This window comes from Tauraco erythrolophus, chromosome 21, assembly GCF_009769465.1.
Source record: "Tauraco erythrolophus isolate bTauEry1 chromosome 21, bTauEry1.pri, whole genome shotgun sequence".
Lineage (NCBI taxonomy): Eukaryota > Metazoa > Chordata > Aves > Musophagiformes > Musophagidae > Tauraco > Tauraco erythrolophus.
The window spans coordinates 5,092,187-5,118,563 of NC_141485.1; the positions used below are offsets into that span (position 1 = coordinate 5,092,187).

Sequence of the window (26,377 nt, forward strand, 5' to 3'; positions counted from 1 at the left end):
GTCCATATTGTCGCACCAGCCTGGGCTTTCTCCTGCCTGTGGTCTCCTCAGTAACTCCTCGCTTCTGGGTTTGATTCGAACTCTGTTAAACTTCCAGCTTTTCACTCAAAAAGTGCAGATTTGTTGCATCTCCGCATTTGTCATATGGCCCTTGTGGAGGCACAGAGGTGAATCGGAGTAAGTTCATCCCTTGGTCCAGTGCTGTCTCGCAGTGCCCATGATGGGTAAGGACCTCTGCCCTTGCCAAGGCCTGTTGAGATGGGTTGAGCTTAGACTTTCTGCAACTCGATGCTGGATTAAAATGAATCCAGAATTGTTTTTTCCTTTTATTTATTTTTTTTTTTAAGGCTCATTGTGTGGTGGCGTGTGAATAGTTTGTCATTGGCTTTGTTGTTGTTATTGTTAGGCTTGGCTTTTTTTTATTTGCTTTGAAAAAGAGATGGGGAAATCAAAAAACAAATGCAAAGTGGAACAGCTGCATTCCTCTGTGTGTTGCAAAGACTGAAAGCCAGTTAGTCTAAATAAAAACAAATAATTTGTCAGCACCATTTCTAGCCCTCCTGTTGGTTTGCCCCGATGAGAAAGCTGTAAGAAAGCAAACGGTGGAATATTCATGTGCAGGGGTGATGAGCGCAGAATAAACACCCGTCCGAGAGTTACGGGGTAATACATTCGGCATGTGCGTGGGAGCGGGGCCGGAGCGTGTTGCGGAGCCGTCCCTCTCAATGCTGGGGCCAGTGACCAAGCCCAGGAGCCCGTGTTTGGGGGAGCAGCGTCTGCTTGGCAGGATGTAGGGGAGATGGGGCAGGACATCACTGAATTTCTCAGCGCAAATTCACCAGAGCAAAACCCTGACGCTGTTGTAACGTTACTGACTTCTTTTGGTCCTTAGTTGTTTCAAGTACATCACGAGATGTTTTACGAGAGGTTCTCTAGCTTGAAATCAAGCAAATGTCTATTCTAGAGCCTATTTAAAAGCCGTTTAAGAGCCTTTTCCCTAAAGTACACTCTGTTCTTGTTGGAGACTTCTCCAGGTCTGTGATACTCAGCAGTGTTTAATATTCTGTTGGTCTTTCTGCTTTAATGTGTGGTTTTTAAAGGGGTCTGCATGCCTTCAGGAAATACGAAGACCTTAGTTAACCACTGAAAATTGGCTGCCAAACCATCTAAAGTGCTAATTCTGATGAAATTTAGCACCTGACTTTTGCAGGGATAAACACATCTGCAATCTCTACTCTTCAGAGTTCAAGTTCTTGTAAAATAAAACTTTATTTAATGTATTTCCAGTCTGAGTCTTAGTCAGCAAAACTTTGCAAGGTTTTTATGTTGAGTTAGAAACTCCTTAAAATGCATTTTGAAGTTAAGCACTGACATCTCCTTTAGCTGAAAGTCACACTAAGGTGCTAAAAGAGAAGGTTAATTTGCAACTGTACTGAGGATTCACAAATGCAAAACTGCAGTGTGATGCTTCAAAATTATGGGTGTTGCTGTGTTTCCTTTTGTTTACTTTTTTGTGGATGGATGTCATGAAGCATGGACGGTTCAAATGGTACTGCTTCCCCGCTTTTATTTAAGTATCTGTATAAGAACATTGCAATGCTTAGGAACAGTTTGAAGAAGTTGACTTGTCTGCTACTTAGAAATCTCCTGGTTCCTTTTGCCTCTTGGGCTGCCCTTCATTTCGACCTTTATTTATGTTGGGAGATGCTGCGGTGGTGTTAGACATCCCACAGGCTGTCAGCTTCTGTTCAAAGTGGTGTATGGTGAGTGATTAATGGAAATTATTTCAGGGATAAAGGACTCCTGGTAAGCTGATCCCTATTCAGAGGCCCAAAAGAAAAAGCAGAGTCACAAGGGATGTTGTCTCCAGGAAGAACTTGCCGCATCCGCGGGCCGGGGGGGTGGAAGGAGTCGGATTGGGAAGCGATGCTGAGTCTGCATTTTGAAATGCATCATAATTATATCTCATCTGATTTGAAGAGCTTCTCCTGATGACTGCGGAGACTGATTGTCACTCACGCCAGCGAAAGGCTGGAGTGCTTTGCTTGGCTTCTGCCGGGGTATGTGTGCTGTACAGGGGAGGGCTGTGTGCTCTGGGCACCAGCGGACGTGGCAGCCAGGGGAGCACACTGAATTACCCCATGCCCTGCAGCGTTGGTTCGGTTAACCCAAAGTGATGCTGTGTTTCTTCTTTGGTTCAGCTTTAAATGAACCTGAAGTTTGTATTAACCGTGCTTAGGCTGAGGACTGTCCTTTTAAGTGTTGCCTTGGATTGAAGAAGAGACACAGAATCCACGAAGCTATTCCAACTACAAAATGTTTCTGATCCTTTGTCTTTGATGTTTTCTCACTACTGATTAAAATTTCACGTTACTGTTTACAGCCACATTAAAGTTTGTATTCCCTTAATTGTGACTTTGCTATTCCATAAAATGAAGTCACTGGAGTGTTTGCAAGGGTGAGCAGATCAATAGCCTGGTTACGGGCTGTATCAGGACAACAGGTAAAGCTCCCTGGGACTTCCAATTTTAAATCAAAACCTGTTGAAAGAAGTCTGGCACGTGGCTGTTCTCTCTGAAACGGTTCACAAGCCATCTCGCGTTGCTGGTTACCGCTGACTGTCCTTTTTGCTAATCTAAAGGGACAGTCAGTCCTAAACTGATTTTACTGTTCCTGCTGGAAACTGTCATTTAGGGATCAAATAGCCCTCGTGCATGGGGAGGATGCAATAAGAATGAGAGAAAATTGATAGTGCTGAGTGCTGCAGAAGTTAAAATACTGAACAAATAACTTCCTTCTCTTTTTTTATGAGTCAAATCCAACAGCCTCTTGATGATTTTTGATGCTTTTGGTAAACAAGCATCTGCTTCTTTTTAGCACAGAGGAAAAGGCTTATTATTCAGCATTGATGTCTTTGTGTGGAGACAGAGTGGGCCTTGTTTTGGTGCTCTATTTACGGGGGTCCATTAATGTATTTACCAAGGGCAGGCAAGGAGGCTGCGATCAGAGCCAGGCTGCTTCCCCAGCGTAATTCCTCCATCCCGTGCCCCGCTCCGGGCGTCGGGACGGTTGCAGTGCCGAGTCCTGGCATGGTGCTGCTTCACAAGGCAAGAGGACCTTTGCTTTCCAGCTGACCGCAGCCACACTGGGTGCCAACCACCTCCACCATAACCAGCAAAAGAAGTGATGGAGCAATGTCCTCCTCATCCTGCCTGCATTTGGGCCGTGGCTGCTCTGCTCTTTCCAAGTCCACGAGGCTGAGCATGTGCCTGGACCAGCCGTGGCTGTCAGGGAGGGCACGGGGCTGTACTGGGGGCACAGGGTGTCCCGCTTTGAGTGGGTGCCAGGGCGCTCGCCAGCTCCTGGCCAGGCTGTCCCCTTCTCGGGGAGACAGCCAGCACTGGCGGTGATTCAGGCAACTCAGTGGTCTCCTTCCATCTTCCAAGCGCTGGGCATACTCCGGCTAAATATAGGTGCCCCTGAACTTGGCTGCTGCGGGGAGGGACGGTCGGTTGACCTTAGCGTGTCTCCCGCGACTTGTGTTACAGTCGTATTTAAAGCAGAGGGGTCCTGCTTGCGGGATGCTGCTGGTCCAGCCAAACATGGGCAGGCCTGTGGCCAGGATGAATCACGCACCCGCACGTGCGGGGAGAGCAGGGTGAAAATTAGTTATAAAATATCCTGTCTTGAACGTATTTAAACGTTGTGTGGAGAGACCTTTCTGGTTTGTTGGTTGGTAACTAACCCCTCGAGGATGTCAGCTGTTGTTTAAGGTTTAAAAAGAGATGTGCTGGGTATGAAAGCAACATTTTCAAACTCTGGTGACAGAGGAGATTATTGTGTGGTTTAAAGATGATCGACATGGACTGGGTTAATTCCGAGAGGAAAAAAGTTTAAGTACGTGTCAATCAGAGGGGTGTTTGTTCTGAAGATAGCTCATCAAAATCTGGGGTGTTTTTCTCTGATCCTTGATGCAATAGCTTCTCCTTATGAAGCTTTCTCATGTTGATTAAAGTGTTTTTAAGAATATATTTCTGAAGCATTTTGTTCATACCACAGCAGCTGGCTGATTTGGGACAGACGGAGTTGGTAGGAGTGTGGCACATGGTGGTAAAACGTTGCAGAGCACTCTCTTGGGTGTTGCTGTCCTGCTCCATGAACCCCGTGGTATGCATTAAAGTCCGTGGATGTTTAAAAAGTATATCGTGCAAGAAGAATGTCCTGTAGGGCTTTAATCTGGGAATGTCTTGACTTGGAGACCTGGAAGCCTTTGGGGACTATCATGTAAAACAAATTCCTTTCATGGTCTCGCTTCCGGTCTGGGTCTCTTGCTTAAAAAAGTGCACAGAATCAAATTTCTTCTGTAAACACCAAGTGCCCAGATTTCTTAACAGGCATCCTAATTGTGTTAGCCACCTCCTTTCTAGTACATGAACTGCTGTGCTCGGGGTGTAGAAAAAATGGTTTTGTGCATATCTTCAGTCTCGGATTCCAGAGCACGTCAGAGCTTTGCTTGCACAACTTGTTTTGCTGTTGCTTTTTGAAATATTTTTCTTTCTCTCTGGGTGGATTGTCTGAAGCCAGCTTGGAGGCTGACCATGGGCCTCCCAGCACGTGGCTTGCTGGGCCTCCCTTGGTGATGGATAGCGAGGTAGACAGTCAGTAAAGTTTTTTGCTATTTATACTGCATGGAAAACGAGTATAGAGTTTATGATAGCTTCCATCCATCCCAGCATAACTCTGTTCTTCATTGCTGTGGTGATCATGTGGTCTGTGCCCAAGTTTGTATTGCTTGAAATAAATTATTAGCTGACGATGTGTGCTGCAGCGGGATGTCCCAGCCCGTGCTGCGTTTCGGTGGTGGTGGCAGCACCGTCGTGACTTGTCGCATCCCTCTCGCCCGTGAGCTGCCCGAGCACGGCACGAGGACTCTGGCACTGGCAGGAGGCGACGCAGACGGGCTCGGCGGCGAGGTGACACGGGGAGGGCTGTGCGTGTGTTACTGTACGAGCACACGCGTTCAGCACCAGCCCTGGGAAATGTAATACGGAGCTGTCAGCAGCAGGCGCGGGCACAGACGGGTGGGAACGCAGCGCTGAGTCGCGGCGTTTGCTCTGCCCAGCAGGCTGGCGTGCCCGTGCAGGGGGTCTGCCTGCATTGCCTTTCATTTAGGAGTTCGTACATTGTTGAAATGGTTCATTCGTCGGCCAGGAGGACATGAGGGGAACAGGAACCCCGTGCAGACCTTGACATCTGCAGCAGCAGATGAAATGATAAAATGTCTTCTTCTGGAGTCCAGCTTGTAACAAAAACTGGTCTGCTTTCCACTGCTTGTAACAAACAAATCCCAGCCCAGCCTGTGAGGCAATACATTTGATAGGAGTCCAAAGGTTGGCTCACGGCTGCAGAGCGAGGCTCGGGGCACTGGGAGGCAGAGGAATGCCGCAGGTGGTTGTGGTTGTCCTCAGTGTGATGCAGACCCGTTGCAGCTGCGCGGGCTGAAATCTTTGGCTGCAAACAGCAGCTGTCCTTGCTCCCTGTGCTGGCAGCATCTCTGGCCGGGGTGAGTTTCTCAGCCCAGAGCTGTTGTCTTCTGTGCCACCTCCAAAGGATGCTGCTGCTCTCGCCAGCGTACCCAGGCTGCCCAAGCAGCTTTGACTTGGAAATTTGCAAAATGGTTTCTGGAGTTCGATTCAAATGGTCCTGGTGGCAGAGGAGCACTGATGGCAGGGGTGCATGGTGGGTTTTTCCAGTAGTGGGCTTGACTTGTAGACTGTTAACTCAGTAGGGTATTGAGCAGGCCTCAGCACTCCCTGCAGCCTCATTGGATGCCCTGAGGCTGGTTAGATCCCATCTCTGAAACTGTCTGAGCTGGTTGTTTCGTACATCTGAAGTGGTTGCACTACACTTGCAAACACAACCATGCTCATCAGTGCTCCCTTTTGCAAGTTGTACCTTCTGAATTTACCGTAAATTCTCTCCTCAATTGGAACAAGTAAAAGGAATGCCTTTAGAGTTGCAATGCCTTTAGAGTTTGGATTCGCACTCGTCATCCTCACCTTTGGGTATCTTCTAGCAAACTGTAAGTTTTTCTTGTTGTCGAGCTCAGCTTCTACAGATGTCCATGTCGGAGACCAAAGCACGGGAAAAGATGACTTGGCTGAGGTGAGAAGGGAACAGTCGGTCAGTTAGTACAAATGAGTTCCCATTGGCATTGCAGATCTTTCTGTGATCGTGCCTGTCTGTGTCATTGCAGCTGAATTATCTCTCCAGGGAGCCTCACCTTGAAGCAGAGGAAATGCCTGTAGACAGTTCCTTTAAAAAAAAAAAAAAAAGGCACAAATGCAGATGTTGCTAAAAACGCGGTTTGCGTCAAACATTTGTGATGGAGTGGGTTCCCACGCTCTGTTGTTTTTCTCCTTGTGCTGTTTCTTAAGTTGCAGAAGTGCTGAGTGGCAAGAGACGGCCTTTGCTGGAGAACCACTTCCCCTTTCTCTCCCTGCCCTCGGTGCTGTCACCTCTGCTGACAGTGTTACAGAGCCCTTTTCGGTAAGTCAGGGCCCTTGTTTTGCTCTGCACTGGGTTTGTTTCTATTTTGGATATCAGAGAAGCCCAGACTTGTCTGTGCGTGCTGCCAGCTGACCCTCTCAGTGTGGAGCGATCCTGAGTTCTCCTTGCCTTTTCCATGTCCCTGTTGTTGTGATGGCTTTTTGTTTACTGGGGCGTAGGGTTTTTTTACTTGTGACTGGTACCACTTTGATTTGAAATCTGGCCTCTGTGTGAAGAGAACCGGGTGCCTCCATCACTTGCCTGGGAGCAAGGCTTCGACTGGAAGCCAAGCTTGTTCTCCTCTGTGTAATTCATTAATACTGTCGTCACAGGCAATTATTAAACCAGGTGCTTTGAAAAGCAGGCAAGGGAAATAGGTGTTTACTGAAAAACAAAATACAGTGTAAACTGAAAGAGGCTCTTCTCTAGGGAGGGATGCTGGAGGCGTGTGATGCTCTCATCCGGTGGGTTGATGGAGAAATGCCCGTGGCTGCTGGGCTGCACATGCTTCCAGCTGCATGCATGGCCACCCTTGCACCCTTGGCTGGGGACTGATGCTTTGTTAACTGGGACTTTTCTTGTGGCCAGGTAAAGTGAGGGGGAGGCTGGCAGGGAGATCCGGTCCCGGAGCAAGTGTGGTGCCATGCCCCGGGCCTGCCTGTGGAGGAAGGGAACAGGGGAGCAGGAAGAGGGAGGGAAGTGGCTTGAGGCACTGAGGAAAACCAGTGTGCTGCTTGGCCTGCCCTCCTGCGACACCAGGCACAGCAAGCTGCAGTTGGAATTGCTGCTCTTGCAGGATGAGTCCTGGCGTGCTGCGAGAGCTTGCTGGTGTCCCCGGCTGCCCTCCCTCCACGCCTGGCTCCACGGCCTCGGGAGTGAGCTAAGGAGTGACGCCGGCTACGCCGCTCCTGCCAGCCTGTGAATTCTGGTCTTTTACTCGGTTTTGTATTTTTCCAGCCTACGGATTAAGGGAGGATGATGATGCTGAGCTGGCAGCAGGTGCAATGTGCGGTGCAGAGCGGTGCAGTCCCCCCGTGCGCACTCGGCTGCTCACATCAGAGCGAAGCATCGTTGGGCACCCAACGTTTTTTTTCACTTTCTGGTAGACACTGTGCTGCAGCGTGTCTGTTCCCCATCGGACGCGTGTTTGGCCGCTGGCTCCTGAGCCGGGGGCCGCCTCTTGCCACACACGTGAGCAGCGTTCGGTAGCGTGGGCTCCCTGCCGAAATCCTGCGGATGTCTCCATTGACACTTCTCGTTTTCAAGGCTTGGGCTGCTGAATCCTTCCGGTTAGTCAACACCAGGGTTAGCTTGTGTCATCCCTCACTGGCAGACTTGCTGCCTGCTTTCAGTGTTTCTGCTTTTCTTTTGTTTGCCTTTGGTCTCTCCGGCCGCTGGAGGGGAAGGATACGTCCTGCAGATGGATTGGGAACTCAAAGCCCTTCCTGGCGGAGCGCAGTCCAGCAGCTTGTTGTGCAAAACTTGTGCTGGGTGGTAGTTGTGTCCCAAGAGATTCCATTTAGGAAAACTTTTTGCTCAGGAGTTGGAAGCCTCCGTGGTTACCGCACAACGCTCTTGTCACGGGGAGGTACAGCTGGAGCTGGGCTCGGCGTTGGAAATCCCAACGCAGCCTCTCGGTGCTGAGCCGAAGCTCATGAACTCTATTAGGATGCTGCTTCAGAGACACTTTTCCGCAGGGTTCTGGTTAATAAATACCTGAGGCTGACAGAGGAATTACGTTTGTGTTTCTATAAATAACACAGGCAGTGGACTCTTATTCAAATGTCAAATATATCGAAATCTTCATTTCCCCTATCCCGCCACTTTTTTAATCTCCGCCTTTCTTGTAAGGGCGAGGGGGAGCGGGCAGGGGGATGCGACCTCCCTGCAGCACCCACGTTGCTGGCTGTGTGTGCCGTGGGCACGGCTGGTGAGGAGGTGACAGCGTGAGGAGGTTTGCTTCTCGCCACGCTGACCCCTCCCCATGCATTGTGTGGGGGGACGCGGTGGGAGGACTTCTTCTGCTGAACCTTGCAGGGGATGGTGCCAGCTCCATCGGTTGTGCTACTTGGCAAGTGCCCGACTAAGGGCTGGGCGGGACAGGACAGAGCCTGCTGTAAAGGAGCTGCTTCGATGAGTAAGTAGAGTTGACTGGAAAGTCATCCTCAGGCTCGCGATAAAATTAAGTGTTTATTAGGATAAAACATTGCCAGAAGCTGTTCAGGTGCCTCTTTGTTTTCCTTGCTGTACTTCTAAAAAGATTTTCTTCCCTTTCTTTATGAAGTAGTTTCTAAAGAAGACTACGAGGTTCCCTTCCGAGTATTTCACATTGAGGACTGAGAATTTTTCATTGAAAACTGGTGGATGGTGCAGACTCACTGACCTCCTGGCTACTGGTGCAGTGCTCTGGCCGAGCAGCTCCCCAGTGGTGGAAGGCATCGTACGGGGGGTCGTGGCAAAGTTTCGGATGATTTGTGTTATCGCATCGCTTTGGCATGGTCCATAAACCAGTAACATTTTCTGTTCTGTGTCTTCAAAACAGTTCATTTGATGTGTTTGCTTGCAAATTATGAACGGAGCTGTGCGGGATAACAGCTGGGAAGGCGTTCACTATTTGTCTGTCACCTCTCAGTTTTATGTGGTTCTTTGATTTTGTAGCATAATGAGAATTTGGTGTGAACCGCGCAGTGTTTTTGCTCGTGCACGAGGTGCTCAGCCACTGGGCAGCAGTCAGGGAGCACGGGAATTGCTTCTGTTTCGTGCTGTAACTGCTCTTTAGAAACTGGGTCTTCTGAGGCCAATGTCTGCTTTTTGTGCAAAAGGCTTTAAATAGTTTTGATGATGTGCCTTGTACAATTTCTACAAATTTCTGCCTGGGAGAAAAGTTGGTAGAAGTAGTAATTTCTGGAGGGATTGCTTAAGTCTTCTGCTGATGTTGGTTCTCTTCCAGTGAGCAATGAATTACAAGTAGCACATCACTGGTGGCCTTGAGGTTCTAACTTCACTTCAGAGGTGAACGGGCTAAACATGGAAGAGAAGCTTTTTTTTTTCCACAACTGTAGTGCTGAGTGTTGCTTATAGCTTTAATAATGGATCTTTTTATAGATCCATCCCAAGTAAGTCTTCTCCAGAAGAAAGCCACTGTGTAGTACAGAGGACTGCAGACAAGCCTGGTGTGCTGATAAAATACAACTCAGCTTTGTTTCCTCTGCTGAGTTGGCTCCCTGTCTTCTGCTCTCCTGGACTCAGCTTCTCCCCTAACCACATTTAGTGTCTTTTAATACCCAGTCTGTTTCCAGGAGATTGTTCCAAAGAGCGTTGAAGCTGCAGTAGGCTCTGGCAAACCACTTTTTATGAAGTATTTCAAAGCCCGGGTTGTGCTTGGGAGCCATCGAGCTGTCCACGGGGTAAAATCAGTCATGGATGGTAGCAGGGCTCTGCAGTTATGGTGAGCACAGTCCCACCTCATGAGAGTTGTTTTGAGCCTCTAATTGCCCTTTTCACACACATCTCTTCTACCTTTTGTGTTTCTGAATCATCTCAGAGTGGGGCCTGCTGTTAGCATCCCATGGTGTATATCAGGGGCAGTATCCAAAGGTGATCTTGCCTTGAAACATGATGCTTTTGGGAAAGATCATGGCTGGGGCTGTCCAGGCAGGATGGACCCAAACGGAGCAGCCAGCTGTCAGGATGTCAGGCCAGCGATTGCTTTTTTTTCGTCCCTGTAGCAGATCACAGGCACCAAAATCAGCATCTCCCAAAAGAACGGTGTTAAGCTTCACTGGTAGTTATTATTACAGATGTTTGGACTTTTCTATCAACTTCTTGCCTTTCATCCCAAGATTTTCTTTACTGCTTGAATCTCAGAGCAAGGGCTTGGTTGTGTGTTTGTGTATTATGGGTTTTTTTTTGTTAGGGTGCTGTGCTGGGTACTGCTGCGTTGTGTGTCTGCTGTTAGGAGTTCGTGGCAGGGGATGCCGAGAGTGCCGATAACGTGCCATGTCCTTGACCGCGCCATGAGTGTCCCCAGAGCTGTAACTGGCAGAAGGACGAGGCTCTTGTCTCCACCGATCAGCTCTTTTCCCACCAGGACTGATGGCCATCTCCTGCCCTCGCTCCTGCCCTGAGGAGTTGCTGCCCTGCCTGCTTCACCTTCCTGTTCTAAAAGAATGATCTGCTTTGCCATGTTCTTCAGCTGTTCTGACCCTTCATTTGGGAAATTACATTCCCTTTCCCTAGCCTTACCGAGTCAAACTTGTTGCTTGTGGTCAGTGGTCCAAAACAAGGCTCTCCGTGGCCTTAGGAGAGAAGGTGGCCTCCTGGAAGGATGTACCTAGTGGGAATCTCTTTAGTTCGGCCCATGTTTCCTTTCCAGGCAGGTGGCTGACAGCAGAGTGCTGGTGATAAGAGAAAGTGATGGAAGTGAGAAGACTTTTAACCTCCCAGCCCTCTAGCTGCATGCTGCTTTATCCAGTAAAAATAGTTGCTAATTCAGCCTTCTGGGGAAACCTGGGCACAGGCTAAAGGATTGCTAATATGAGTCGTTGGGTTTGCTGATAAAATTAACTGGCTGAAAACTGGCTGTGACTGCTGAATTCTTTCTCTGCTTAAGCAGCTTGAAATTCATTTGCCTCTGCGGAGAGGTGGTAAAGGGAAGAGCAGGAGAGAAAACCTCACTTGTGTCTCCTGAAGAGGCTCAGCAAACCTCTTGCCCCACTTGCCTTGTGGGTGCTAGTCCGAAAGCACAAGTGTACTTCAAGACATCGGGGCACTGCTGAATCAATACATGTTCAAGGGAGAAAGATTTTAAATTTTTTTACTATTATGATTATTTTTTTTTAAGTTAGTGTCTTCAGGATAACTGAGTGTTTCTCTAGTTCAGGATTTAAGAAACTGTAGCTTGAGGGCTTTCAGAGGAGCTATTTGTCACCAAAAGCTAGAAAGGCTCAGTCAAAACTTTTTATACGAGAAGAGTCTGAGGAAGCATCTATGCTCAGTGTGCCTAATGAATTTAAATTTTATTTTTGGGGTATTTTTTGTTTTTTAATCTTGAGCATAGGTGAAGACCTCTGATCCATTTTAATTTGCGACTAGTGATTTTTTTTTTCCTTCTTAAAATTCTGGTTTTATCAAAACATCCAGTGCGTGTTTGACATCTGGTTTAATTTTAGAAAATAGTCCTGGGAAGAAACTTGGTCAGCAGGGAGGAGTGCTGAGGTTATGTCAGACCGTGCATAACACTGGGTTGTGCTACAGGCTTAAAAAATAAGATCTGAGTGTGTGCATCTGCTTTGCTTGAACTCAGAAAATTTGATTTTTTTGATATCCCCATCAAGAAAATGGAGAGGTGCCCAGAAATGTGCTTGAGGTTAGGGGGAAATCCAGCTTTAACACAAGCTTTTATAATTCTCATAGCTATAAAAATGTAGTCGGTAAAGCCTATTGCTAAAGTGGTCAGCCTCAAATCATGAAACTAGAAGATCACAGGCGCGTGCCGTGCTGTCTCCTGGTTCTTGGTCCCATTTGATTTCTCTGTGATGCCTTTGCCTTCAGTCGTGCTTAGGCGTATTCTTGCCTTGGAGTAGCTGCTGAAACGTGTCCCTGGAGCAGGGGCTGCAGGCAGCCTTTGCTTCTCTGCAGAGCAGAAGCAGTCGTTGAAGGGTGGTGACTTGGCATATTCTAGCGTTCACCTCAATTTTGTAACATGGGATTTCTTCAAATACATGGCGGGGTTTTTTACTCTATTGTTATTTCCCAGTCCTCATCTCTTAAAGGAAAGGAATAAATAATTAGGTTTGGTATTTGTTTAGGCAGAGAAAGGAACTAAGAGGTTTCTAGACTCTTGTTCAGTTTAAGAGAACAAGCCAATGTCTTTTTCAAGGCATGGAGCGGCTGGGGTGCATGATGCCAGGGACTCTCCCATCCTGCCTTATCATATTCATCAACCATCCTGTTGACTGTAGAATTGTTTCTGGCTTTCTTCAAAGCCTGTATGACTGTCTTATCAGTTCTGAGAAACGCAGGAACCCTTAACTATGCAACAGGATGGCTTAATTGCAGCATCTGTAGCGTGTCTTGCTTTTTCCATGAGCCACAGCATCTCCAAGAAAACTACTGGTGCTTAAAATACCAGCTGTTCTACAGAACTTGAACTCCTTATTGTCCCTTTCCACAAACCTCTTTCCTCCTGTGACTTCAGAAAGGGCAAAATCAAGGCAGTGAGTTCAACAGTGTTAAAATTTTCCTTTTGATTTATCAGTCTTTGTGAGTTAATTATTGTACGACTCATAGACAGTAGTTTCATGGTTTCTTAACCAGTTATTTACACTAATTTTCTTCTGGTTAACTGCTGAAGGGAGACATTTGTTTCTGCAGGGCATCAGCTGTGTCTGAACCACAAAGCAGAGGGTTAACAGAATCCGTAATTACAGAGATGCGTGGGCTCGCTGTATTAATCGCCGTTTAGAAATGTGAATCTCTCATGTTGACTTTCAATTTGAAAATATAACCGTAGGTTAATCCCCTCTGCCTGCTCAGGTTCCACCTCTGCAGGCGGAATGGCACCAGACGTATGTTCTGCTTTGCAGTGTTTCTCTGTTCATGTTGTTCTTATACTTATGGAGGAGAAGTTCTTTACCAACAAAATAATTCAGTCTAAGTCTCTTCCTCGCAAAAGAACAGAGCACACGCGTTCAGTGCCTTGAACCTCTCTCATTCCATTGCGTTTCTCCTTTTAAAGGCAATACAGAGTTATCCTTACTTACTCTTTGTCTCTCCCCTTGCAGCATCAGCGAAAGCTTCCTCACTGTGAAAGGCGCAGCGCTCTTCCTGCCGCGAGGAAATGGGTCCTCTACCCCCAGGATCAGTCACAGGCGCAACAAGCACGCAGGTAACGTGTCGCGTCTGATGGCTGAGGTTGTCTGCCCGCTCTTGTTTCCGAGTCCACCTTTCTTGCATTCGTTCTCACTGATGACACGCATTCCTGTTTACACCAGGTGTGTGTTCAAGCTAGAGCTGCCAGTCTCAAGACTGCGGTGTTTAATGCTGGTAGGAAGAAAGGTTTCGGTACTCTGTTGTTTATCCTGCCAAATCAAACAAATGAGTGACGTCACAGCAACAATCACGACATCACGGAGAGTTGGGAACAACTGACCCTCCCAAAATATCATCCTATAATTTTTGTATGAGAGAGAGACTGGAGGATTGCCGTCAAAACCTTCATGCATTGCACTGGGAAACTTAAGGTTATGATATGGGATGAGTAATTGTCCTTCCTGATCGGAAAGTAACTGGTTATGATGGAAGAAAGGGGTTTTACCTCCCTGTGATGGTGAAGAAACCTCTGAGCAAAGTCAGAGTGACTTTTCAGATGTGTGAGCAGAGCGAATAACACAGAGTCAGTCATAATTCCACCTCCTTTATCTGCTGAAAGTTTGATTTGTTTTTTTGCTTTGACTCTTTGTTTGAAAAGTCAGTGTGAATCATGAAACTCAAACATTTCGGGGTAAGTTGTTTTTCATTGTGTATATGGTGCTTATTCACTGATGTTGTTTTACGGGGATCAGATAATGTGGGGTTTTTCCCTTCCATTAAACAATCAGCAGGAAAAAACCAACATTGAGACTTTCAGGCTTTTGCATATGGGGCAGAGAAAGAAACAGAGAGACTGGAGTCAACTTTCTGTGCCAAAAAGTGACCACCAAAAGGTGATTTGGTTTGGTTCCAGGTGTAGATTTCTTTGTACTTTGATACCATCATCCAGCTCTACATCTGGCAGAGTTACCTGCCTGATGACTGGTCCATCTCAAAATCTGTTTACAAACATCCTTATAGAAAGAGTTTAAGTCAAAAGGCAGTTAATTACGTGCTTCCACTCAGACGTAGTACAAGCAGTATCCAAATTGCTTTGAGTGAGATGCTTTACTTACCAGTTGTCAAAAGAAAATACATTGTTCTGAAGCTTAATTTAAAGCTGACCTTTCTGGTTCAGACTGAAGTGAAATGGTGTTCAGCCCGCAAACAGTTAGCCGTCTTTTAAAAGTTTATCTTGGCCTGTCTTGGTTTTTAGTCTCTCCAAAGTCCTCTGTGTAGTAGAAGCCCAGATCAGTTACTGTCCCGGCTGTACTTTGCAGAGGAGACCCGCTGGATGGGTTTCCTTGTGAACCTGTGCAAAGCAGCACAAACAGCTTTTGAGTCTCTCTTCTTGCCTCATCTACTTGCTACAGCTGGCTTGCATGAGGTCTGGAGACCTCGGTGGAAAATAGTTGCTTGTCTAATCAGCCCAGAGCTTTTAGAAGCCGAGTTGCCAAGAAAGCAAATCTGGTGTGTTGTAATTGCTTATGGCAGGATGTTTTGTATTGAAGAGGCTGGCTTGCCTAAGGGGTGGGATTTTTGTTTTTAGAAGACTCTTTACTCCTGTCTCTTCAGCTTATGGGCTGAGATTTAATGAGGCATTACTTGTCCTTTCCTCAGTTTCCCTGCTTGTCAAGTGATGTGAATGGCGTAGTATTTTTTTATGGTGCTTGGAAATTTCACTGAAAAGAGACCTTTGTATGAGTGTGCACCATCTTTTCTGTGAACTTTTCTAATGTACAATATATGTCAGCTTAACAAGACACTAAGGGATCAGTGGTGTCACCTTCCTGAGCAAAACATCTGTGCCACCAAAATTAAAATAGTGCTGTAGAGAGCGTGGCTCTGAGAGGTGAACCAGCCATTGAGAGTGAGCTGGCAAAGAAAACTGTCTCCTTTCTTGGACTCTGATAGTCCGTGCTCAACTTTCGTTCCCGTGTGAGTTGTGACTTATCTCTGGCACACAAAATTAGAAGGGAGATGGAGAGCAGACATAACTTTCCAATATGAAATTGCTGCCTATGGATGCAATAGTATTTCAAGTGGCTACGAGAGCATTTTCTGGGAAAGGTTGACTAACCTTCCTGACCTCCCTTTCTAATTTATCAGAGGTGCTAGAATCCAGCATAAAGAGTGAATGTGCAATGGGAAATAATTAACACTCACACCCATTTCTTTAATCATATCATCTTCAGCAATGGAAATCACTAGTTGGCAGATGGACTGGATCAGGTACCAGCTGCCCACTCCCCTCTCGCTGGGCGGTCTGGCCCCCCATACGCTGGAGGCCAGGAAAGGCTGCAACTTCCCTGAGGCTTTTGCCATCTCTGGGATACTGTAAATCGCTTTCAGGATCCCGCTCTAGCTGATGCTTTGCACCGACCCTGCCAGCTCGAAGGAAACAGAAGCATCTGCTTGTTGCTGGACAATGTGATAGGAAGCAGCAGCCGTGCCGTGAATGCCAGCAAAGCCGACAGCTCTTCACGGGACAGGATGCGATATCTTTGTGCTGATTCTGGCATGTTAAAACCTTTCCTTTTGCTTTTTCTTAATCCAGGAAGTTTACAAAATGCCTTGTGTGTTTGGAGCTGAAAATGCTGCAGTCGATTAAAGCTGGCCAAGGAAGCAATACTTTATTTTCCAGCTCTGAAGCTCCCAAGGCTGGTGGGGCAGGCTGGGGAACAGGGAGGAGTGCAATAAACTTTCTGAGGATGAGGGATAGTGGAGCTCCTTTACTGAGCCTCCCAGAAAGGGTTGTCTTAGAAACCTCCTCTCTTTTTTTAAGTAATGAGATAATCCAGTAGTCCTGGTGGTGTTGTTTAAACTCTGGAAACTTCGGCTTTTACCCTGGCTCCTGACGTTGAATTACTGGCAGCAATAGGTGGGAACCACTATGCTTTGGGGAGAGAGAAACTGAGGTGAAGCATCTTTCATTTCAAGCTGCCTAAGCCATGTAAATGCCTCATGAGTCAGACACTTGCTGGGCTCTTCCAGGCTGCCATCTTCCAGGAGATGCCACCTGAAGCAGAGGGACCCTTGCCCGTTGAGTCCGCTTCTCTGTGATTCCCACCATGCTAACAGCAGGAACTTGCTGGTACCGAGCAGCATCACCAGGATTTTGCACCGATGTTGACGTGGTGAAATCCTGTCTCCCACCGCACCCCTGGGAGCACAAGCATCCGATGGATGAGCTGGCCTTTCCTATGTTACCTATCTCTCCAAACAATTGCTGTTCAGGGAGGCTCGTGGCAGCAGCTCCAGCACTGAGAACAATGTCCTTGGGCAGGAAGTAGCTTCAAGTACTTTTCACTGCTGGTGCTTTCTATGTGACTTCCCTGGCACTGCAGAGTGCCACAGTTTTTCTCACCCCTGGTTGAAAACATAGTCCCAGGGCATTGACTCATTCTCCATATGCTAAAATGCGTTTCAAGGAGGAAGGAAGGGGAGAGCAGGGAATGCCATGTTCTACGTAGCCCATCCCACGCAAGGTTGCCTCTGTCCCGTCAACAGAGAGTCTGCAGCAGCCCTTCAGCCCTGCTGTTCACTAGCTATAAAAATAATTTGGAAACTAGGTACCGTGCTCTTGCTGGGCAGCATTTCCTTTCTTCCCCTTCCCTTTTGTGGTGCCTCTGGATGCTGCTGTATGTCCGAGGTTTCCTTATTTCTGAAAGTCCATGAAATAGCATGGATTCTAGCACCACCAATGAATTAGGAAGGGAGGTCAGGAGGGTTAGTTAACCTAGAAAATCCTCTTGTAGCCACTTGTGCTGAAAACTTGCTCCAACATTCATGCCTTTCCCTGCAGTGTTGCCTAAACTCAGCTTCCCATCTCCAGGAGAGTGGGAGAGTAACAGCTCCTCCTCTTCCTGTTCTGTGCCACCCACCTGGCAGCCTCGCGCTCTCCTTTCTGGGAATGCAGATTAATTTTCCAGGTAACAATTGAAAGAACAGCCCGTTGCTGGAGGCGTTACTGCTTACTGACACTCGGAAGGTAACGTGCTTCCCCAGCAGGAAAACTCCTGGCTCCCTACGGGCCGGGGAGCAGTGCCGAGCCGTCCGTGCGGCCAGTACCAGCAGAAAGGTATCTCACTTGTCTTTCAAACACTCGATGCTTTAGGAACCCGGGACGCTCAGCTCTTTTTAAGGCAACTTTAAAGTCACTACATGACTGTGATTTTGATTTTTTTTTTTTCCTTTTCATTTTTCCTCAGCCTCACGAGTAAAAGCACAGCAAGTGTTTTCTAGGAAAAATTGTAGGTGCTTGATTTTTCAGGTGGCAATTTTTAGCCACTTTCGGAGCCACATAATTGTACGTGGGCATGTGCTGCTCTAAGGTGGGACTAAATCTCACTTCAGAGGGGATGCTTTTGTCTAGCTAGTAGTTCTGTAGTAAGTAAGAAATTGGTGTAAAAGAAACGGCAGATTCCTGATTTGAAGCACGTGTTAGAATGAGATGTTGAACCATGGGGTGGGGTCCGTTTCTAGTTTGCCTTGTCTTTTAAAGGAATAAAGAGTACCGAAACGATTTTAATTTCTGTTAAAAAGATATCAGGACTTAGCAGGAGATGGCATGGTAAGACCAGAACAGGTGAGCACACGGAGCAAAGAGCAGCTGACTGAGAGATGGAGTTTTGTCATCTCCGAGTGGGCGGAAGTGACAACGCTCCCGGTGACGTGTCAGCTTTCTCGGTGGACGTTTGCTCTGGCTGGACAGCCAGGAACTTGCATGTGATTTAAAACTATTTTTGTGCACTCACCTTTCCTCCTTGCCTGCAGGGGATCTCCAGCAGCACCTGCAGGCCATGTTCATCCTGCTCCGCCCAGAAGACAACATCAGACTGGTAGGTTGGCTTTCTGCTTATCTGCTGTTAACGAATATAAAGGTTAAGTTCCACTTGACAAATCACCTGTGTAACTCATGAAAGCAGCGGTGCGTGTGTGTTTGAGCGCTTTCATCAGCGGGTTTGGGGCGTCTTCTTTGTAACCACAAAGGTAGAAAAGCAGCTAATTATGAACGGCTGCTTACTCGCTTGCTTGTCTCACTGTTGTTCAGTGAGACAAGTTGTATGGCTAGAAGACTGCTTTGTCTGAACCAAATACTGAGTACTTACGCTCTCAAAAAGTACTGTAGCAAGTTCTGGAGAAGCTGGATAAATTAGCTTGGTAGCCTATTTAAATCAAGAGAAGGTGACTTATGTCTGACTGGCGTGAACACCTGCCCTTCCATGTGAGTTCAGTTGTGTTCCTCACTCTCAAAAGGCTGTGGCTTGTCAGGAAGGAGCAGGTAGGATCCCCGTGTAGCTGTGCACCTGTATTGAACCTTGTCTTTCTCCTTTTCTGGGTTGTTGCCTCCTACAATCATGTAATGAAAATTAGACATTGCTGTTTGTAGCATTTATATTCAGTTCCAAAGACCTCCAGAAGCCAAAGAGGAGCAGTGAGGAATTTGTCTAGGACATATTGAAGTGCTCTACAAGGTCAGACATAACTGCAGTGTATCTGCATCTCTAATCACTCAGTAGCCTGAAGTTTCTTTCCTGTGTTGTCTTGGTGCATCTTAGCAACGTATGCCCGAAGTAGGACTGCCAACATCAGAAGTGTTATTCTGGCACCTCTGGTTTGCTGAATCCTCCTGAGCTGTGCTGGAGCTTGACTGATTGTTTGAGTATGGCTAGGAAACAGCCAAGATTACTCTGCAATGCTTTAACTTCAAAAATGACCACTGAAAGTGATTTGCCGTAAGCAATCTTTGTAAGCAAACTAAAGGACCTACTCGTAAACTTTGTCAGGCACACCTTGCTGTCACTAAAATGTCAGTGAAAGTGATGGGAATGGGGCTTCTCAATGCTTTTCAAAGTCTAAGCCAGTGTTAGAACATTGGAAGCTATTGAACAAGTCATTGTTCAGCAATATCACTGGCTACATTGTGTGATTTGGGACAAATTAGCCTTAACAGCTGAATAAGGACTTTGTGGGCTGAGACATAAACCCTTTTGTTTGGAGCTACATTTGGAATGCTGAAATCTTGCATGAGGTTAAGTTCGATAGTCTACTTGAATTTAATTGATTCTTGACGAACGAAGGGTGTGCAGAGCTGCAATAGACTCTCTCATAAAATAGTAGATACAAACGAGATTTGAAATATAAACGGTACTGAGAGAAATGCATTCTTTTCTTGTGTTGGCTGCTGTCATTTGGAGGGCAGACTTCACAGCTCGGAGGGCGGTAGAGGAATCTAATCCTTTATAAACCTATGCTTAAAATTTGGAACAACTCTTGTTTCTGTTGGAGCTGTTGGCAGAGTTTTTTAGCCTTCCATGAGAGCAGGATTAGAGCAACAATACCAGTGTAAGATCAGTAGGAAGGAGGAAAATGAGTTACGAGTACAGACTGATTGAACATATTCCTGGAGCTTAGCAGTGGGGTCTTGTTCGCTTACATGTGTTCAATAATAAAAGAAGACTTCAGAAAGTTGGGCACTTTTTTTTTTTTCCTTAAAATCAAATATCCCAATGAGAAGTGTGTTCTTGTATGAAACACCTACTATCACATAGCATGAAAAAGATGAAAGGTCAGTGTGGACTGACTTCTTGGAATGCGCTGTTCATAAGGGCTGGTAAAATACCACATCACACTTGTGATGAAACAAGAATGCAGCAGAAGATAAAGTTGGCTGAAGATAAAGTTTAGGTGAGCCTAAAACTAAGAAGAATGTTGCTGGCCCTGAAAGGGCTACAGAGGACGACTTGTTCAAAAACAGACTATAAATAACCTCCCCAAATTGAAGAGAAAGCTAGCTCCATGTAGATGAGCTGTTGAGAAGGAACCTTCCATCTCATCAGTCCCTGAAGCCAGGCCATCCTCCCTAGATTGACTGGGATTTCAAATATCTTCATTTAAAAGTTATCAGACCACTTTCTTGGGGTGTTCCTGCTGTCGGGTGAGCATATGAACTAGCACTAAATGAAAAGGTTAGAAACTAATTTGGGATTTGAAGGGCATGTTGAAGCTCTGATGGTAACTTTCGAGGTTGGCTGGTTTACAATGTCAAGTTTGCTGTTTTATTATTCTAGTAAATTTAGCAAAGCACATCACCTGTTCCAGTCATGGTTCTTCGCTTTGTAATAAGGGTGTAAGCGTTGAATCTAGAGAGCCACAGTAAGCCATGCCCTGTTTCTCTTAACTGGCCCCCCGAAAATCCCACCCCACTGACTCGAAGCGACGTGACCTTTGGTCGCTGTTTGTCTAGCCCTGTTCTAAAGGGTCTGGCGTTAAGACCACACTTCCCATTATTGCTAGCCAAATTGGCTTGGCAAAGTAAGTTAGATTATGTTAATCCTCTTGTTGCTGGACTGTCCTCAAGAGAAGTGGAACAGAACTTGTGTGTGGATGCCCCGGACACAGGGCAGCTGTTGCCTGCCTGCTCCCATTTTAGGCAAGTCTGTGTTTCTGTGTGAAGTTTGGTTCCTAATGTAGATAATGACTTTAACCACCAAGACCTTGGTGATTGCTTGCTCTTCTAGGTTGAATAGCACCCTTTCTGTTTGGCTGCAAGTGGTTAGTTGTAGAAACAGCCGTCTTTGGCAGAATTCACACCTTGAAGGACTGACTGCTTTGATCCTCCGTGTTTCCAAAAGAATCCCAGTGACTCAAGGAGCAAGAAGGAGAACCAGGCTGGTTTTAGCATGACTTATCCTAAAGAGATGGGGTGGGGCACAGCCTCTCGCTGTACAGAGCACGTCTGTCTGCTGGCATCAGCACTTGGGTAGTTTCTGTTAGTCTTCGGTCCCACTGGACAAGCGTAGAAGACGCAGTCAACGCAGTGTCCTGCCTGCACTTGCTGTTCTTCCCCATCACTAGAGCTGCTGCTCCCTGCAATGCCACTGGGAAGCTTTCCCTGCCACGCTCATCATAGTCTCCGGCGATAGAGCACTCGGTGGAATAGCCAGCTCTGGTTTAGCTGCCGTGTGCTGTTGTAACCTTTGTTGTAGACTCTTTGTTGTACTCTACTCTTTGTTGTAGACTTTTTTTAAGGATAAAATAGCAGTTTAAACTGGACTGAGCCAGGAACTCCTGTGGGCCACCAAGAAGTGTCTACACAAGCAGTGGCTTAGGTGGGCTGCTGGTGTTTGAGGAGTTTCAGGTTCAGTTTGCAAAGGATGTCAAACACTGAGCTTCAACCATTGGGTCACAAGGAATTGGGCAACTGGGTCTTGTCGCAGCACGGGACACGGCTGGGCTGTGACGGCTCCGTCTCGCCCGTGTTTGCTCTCTGCAGGCCCTGCTCAAAGTTCAGGGAGCAGTTGGACAGGATGGTAAACACTGAGGCCAGACAGCGTCTCAGGGTTAGATTAGGCCATCTGAAGTTAAGGTTCAGTGTACATAATTAAGACGCTTCCTTTCTAGGAATGTCCTAGTTTCTCTAGTTGGGATCCTGTGACTAAAATAACTGCAAATGGCTTGGAACAGAGTCCAAAAAGCATTGCAAGCAAAGACTGCCTACTGCAGATGTTTAGAGGCAAAACTTGCAACTCTGGGCTTCCGTCCCTGGGCTTCTCACTAACCAGCAAGAAGACTTGCTGGAGTCACTTCAGTTCTCACTTCCTCATGGCTTCTGGAGGAGCTTGACACTTCAGTGTAGCCTTTCAGGAGCTTCAGTGTTGGTCTGACATTCACAACTTAACTGCACGGCTGCTTTCTGAATGCTGCAAGTAGTGTTTGATCTGAGGGAAGTTCAGACATCCTCCAGTCCTGCTAGATCTCTCTTTTGGCACTGGGGTACGTGTGAACGTGGTAGGAGCAATGGGGCACAGTGACTTTCACCTTTTCTCGGCAATCTGAATCCAACCACGGATACAGCTTAGTAGTAGGAAAATCTTTTCCTGTCGGATGTAAGGCAGTACGGTTGCTTCTGCACTGGGGAAGTTGCTAAAAGAATTTAAAGGACCAGCAGGAAACCACATATGAATTAAATCCTAGTTGTCTGTCCAGCTGCCTGGGAAAGTGGTGGAGAGAGTCTCGTTGGAGCTGTTGTATGTATCACACAGTAGTTTAAAGGAAAGCCCTAGCTCTTTGAACAAAGCCCCCTGAGAGGTGAAGAGCATGTTCAGCGCCTGTCTGTCTTACTGAACGTGTGATGCTCCATGAAGCTCACTAGGCTGGGACCAGTTGGAGGAATGTGGCAGCCAGCCTCGTAGGCTGCTGGTTGAACACAGCCTTGGTGGGACAGAGCAGGCCTGCAGCAAGGTGTGCAGAAGGCACCAGGAACGTCCCAACTGTAGAGGAAAGCATTGTGTGATAGAGAGTGAGTCGCTTCTCCCTCTTCTGCTGGTTACCCAGCTGAGAAGTACAGGCTGTCCATACTCGTGCAAACTGCATCAATGCTTCTGCGCCTGTCACTCAGCATGAAAAAGTGGCTTATAAAGGTAATAGTGTGTGTTTTGCTGGCTGCTCATCTCTCCCCTTCCTTTCTTTAGGCTGTAAGACTGGAAAGTACCTACCAGAACCGCACTAGATACATGGTGGTAGTGTCCACCAACGGCAGACAAGACACCGAAGAGAGCATTGTCCTAGGAATGGATTTCTCTTCCAATGACAGGTACTCACAGTGTCCAGGTGGGGGAAATCCTTGCGTTCACCCATGTCGAGTCAAGTGTAGAAACCACTGTCTGGTGTCCATGCGTTCTGGGATAGACTGCTTCGGATTTTGCAGCCTAACACCTTTCTCGAGATCCAGAATTCCCCTTTTATTTCTTGAAAGGAGGTGGCAAATAGGAAGGCAACAGCGCAGGTCAGCGTTTGCTCCAAGCCTCAGGCTTGTGTGAGGACATTAAGTGCCCTTAAGTGTCTCTGAATGGTGAGGTCCCTAAGCCCTGCATCTGCACACCAGGGACAGGGACCACTTGCATGCAAAGAAAGGAGAAGCTGCGGTTAGAGCAGTTGGGCATCAGGGTTCAGGAGAGCAGCTAATAAGAAAGTGACTGTCAGGCAGCCCCTTGCCAAGGTCATGGCACAAAGGGCCTGAGGGGAGCGTCAGGGCTGCTGATGGCAGATCTTACACAACACGTGCTCTCTTCCTGACATCAGTATGTCATCAGGGTTTAGTGCTTTTGCTTCTTTCATTTTAATTGCTGATGACCTCTCCAAGAGGCTGCAGAATGTGGCTGAGAAGCAGCTTTTGCTGCTGAAGTGACTGTGAGCCAGGAGGCAGCACCCCCAGCAGCTCCACGGGCAGAAGATTCAAGTTTAGAAAGGAACACTAGGCATTTTGGAGAGCGCATGGAGGCACATGGCTCTTCTAAAGGGTTGTAAGTAAGCCTTGGCCTATACAGGGAAAGAAAAACCTGGATATTCAAACCATTTTAGAAGATTTCATAAACATGCTTAATTCTAGCACGACTGCTGCAGGATTGAGTCCTGCTACTGACACCTAGTCAGTAGAAATTACTTTCAAGTAGTTGGGAGAGTCACTAGAAAATCTTTTTGATCTGTTTGGCTAAGAAATGGCCTTCCGAACAGCCTGCTGATCATAACAGCCACCGCGCTTGATGTCAAGTGGCTGGACTTGGATGCTTAGCTCAAGTGATGCCTGCTAAAAAGGGAGACCAGCGTGATGCTGCCACTGGCTCCTGGCTCCCCTCAGTGCACGTGCGCACAGCTGTAGTTCAGACATGCTCTTGCGGTCGTGTAAGAATAACTTGTCCTTGCACAGGTTGCTGTGAGCTTGGGTCTCGCTTTTGGCTGTGATAGACCAGCACAGCCACCTTTGATAACTGAGAGCTCACTGGTATTCAGTCTCTAACAACATAGCAGGGTCACTTTAGCTTTCTGCTAGAGTTACTTAGGTTCTGGATGGTCAGTGTGATACACCCTCCCCTACCCCACTTGGTATTTATAACTCGATGTAGACTTGTTGCTATGGTCTCCGATAAGCGCTTGCTGAACAGTAGCACTAAAAATACCCTGGCCACCTTGGGAAGCCTTTTAAAAACGTCTCTTTCCATGAGCTCATCTCATGTTGTCAACAGAAATAGCTGCGTGCCGCGGTGTTTGCTGGGCACCAGTCGCTCCGAGGCAGTGTGCGTTTACAGGGCTTCGTGTCTGCTGACCCTCGGAAGCCTCAAGTCTCACCCTCTTCCCCCGCTTCTCTGGAGCTGCAGAGGCTGATGGGGGTGTTGGGGCTTGTGGAAATTTGAGAGCAGTTAATGCAAAGTGTAAGAACAGGAGGCAGCTGAATCTGATTCTTCTGCAAGATGCTGCTTTGATTATGGACCAATTTCACAGCTTCATGAGGTTCAGCTTTTTCATTTGACAGCCTGGTGCAGGTTGTGCTGGGCTTCCCCCGCCCCTGCCTTTTTCCCATGACTTGACTTCTGCTTTTAACTCGGCTTTTTGCTCAGCCTGACAAAAAGCAGGTGACTGTGAGGACAAAGAGGTCAAAGCAGCTGAGAGAGGAGTGGGTTTGCCAAGAGGTGTCCGTCTCGGCTGGCTGTTGTGCTCATCCTTGAGGTGTGGGAGGGAGCAGAAGGGGCAGGAGTCAACAACGGGTGATAAGCTGTGTCTGCTAAGCTACCGTGCTGCCAGTCACCCTGCTATTCCACTAGACCGATCCCAGTTCCCAGCAGCTGTGGCTGAGGGACAAACAAGAAAACAAAGCTGTGGATTGCAAAAACCAGAGCTAGAACCAAACCACTTGAGCCTGAGAGGGACTAATCTGTAAAGAAAGCCTTGAGCTGACTGAAGACTGAGCCCCCTCTGACCTTCTGCACAAAGCTTGCTGCTTCTGAATCCTGTTTGCTCTTCTCCTGGGCATATGTTAACCCTTTAAGTTTGCTTGAAAGATTACTACTGTACCCTGTATCTGGTGAATGATCCTTGCCAGACACCTGTAGAACAACACTGACACTGTTTGTCCCAGCAGCAACAGTGGGATTTTTCTTTTCTTTTTTCCTGATGAGTACAAAACTATGCAACCATCGCTGTGAAATTAGAATAATACCGTGGTGCTGTAGTATATGGGCTGACCTTCTCTTTCTTACTACAGTAGCACTTGTACAATGGGCTTGGTGCTGCCGCTGTGGAGTGACACCTTGATCCACCTGGATGGGGATGGGTGAGTGTCTTGTGTATGTTCTAGGTCAAGAGCACGGCATGGTGCGTGGGGAAGGATTCAAACGACTGCAGAGCCGTAACAGGTCCAGCAGACCTCCTGCTGTTGACCCGTATCGGGTTAGTAGGCTCAAAGGCCCTAAATCACAGTGGTGGTGGCAGGGAACACCAATAATTGACTTATCTGTGAATAAACATGCACTGAGACAGTGGCCCGTGTGTGTGTTTAAGCTGGAGTAAAGGAGCTTTTACTGGTGAGTGGGTGTGTAGTGAAAGCTCCTTAAAGGGATCCTATTATGCGTTCCTCTGCCAGGCTTGCAGCAGGCAGCGTTCGGCTGGACATAAAATAAGAACGATGTTTCTCTGCCAAATAGACACCTGACTTGCAGACTCCTGTTTGTGCCGGTTACAAAGTCTGTCCAGTGCAGTGCGTGGAATGACTTTTCTTTCCTTGGTAGCTGCCCCAGGATCACTTTAGCTGGACTCTGTTGCTCCCAGCTGTGGCACTGAATTTGTGTTGCCAAGGTAAACAGCACAGCCCAGCACTGTCCCACTGTCTTAGTTTCGTTCCCAAACAGCAGTCGCTTTAAAAAGTTGTCTTAGAGCTTTTAGAGTGCTGTTTTGATCTGTTTGCTAGCTGAACTCAGCAGTGTATGCATAGGGCTATTCCTTTGCTGTTCTGATGTGCTACAAACTATCAGTTATTAACTGAAAAGTTGCTTTTGGGACACATTTTTACTGTGCCTTCTTTTCATCTCTCCAGAGGGTTCAGCGTATCGACAGATAACAGGGTTCATATATTCAAGCCGGTGTCTGTACAGGCGATGTGGTAAGTACTCACTGTAATCTGTCCCAGTGATCCTTTTCC

The 26,377-nt window shown here is 47.2% G+C and overlaps 1 protein-coding gene across 4 annotated transcripts in view; it reads left to right on the forward strand.

The window, feature by feature from the left end:
• Positions 1–26,377, forward strand: part of SSH2 (slingshot protein phosphatase 2) — a 102,163-nt gene that overhangs the window by 52,735 nt on the left and 23,051 nt on the right. For 2 of the 4 annotated variants that reach the window (XM_086624490.1, XM_086624491.1), the window contains 5 exons: positions 13,335–13,438; positions 18,178–18,242; positions 22,878–22,999; positions 25,445–25,513; positions 26,273–26,338. In XM_086624490.1, the coding sequence (XP_086480616.1) occupies positions 13,335–13,438; positions 18,178–18,242; positions 22,878–22,999; positions 25,445–25,513; positions 26,273–26,338 (426 nt within the window). Of the gene's footprint in view, positions 1–13,334; positions 13,439–18,177; positions 18,243–22,877; positions 23,000–25,444; positions 25,514–26,272; positions 26,339–26,377 lie in introns of those variants that run through there. The other 2 variants (XM_086624492.1, XM_086624493.1) reach the window with 2 other exon arrangements.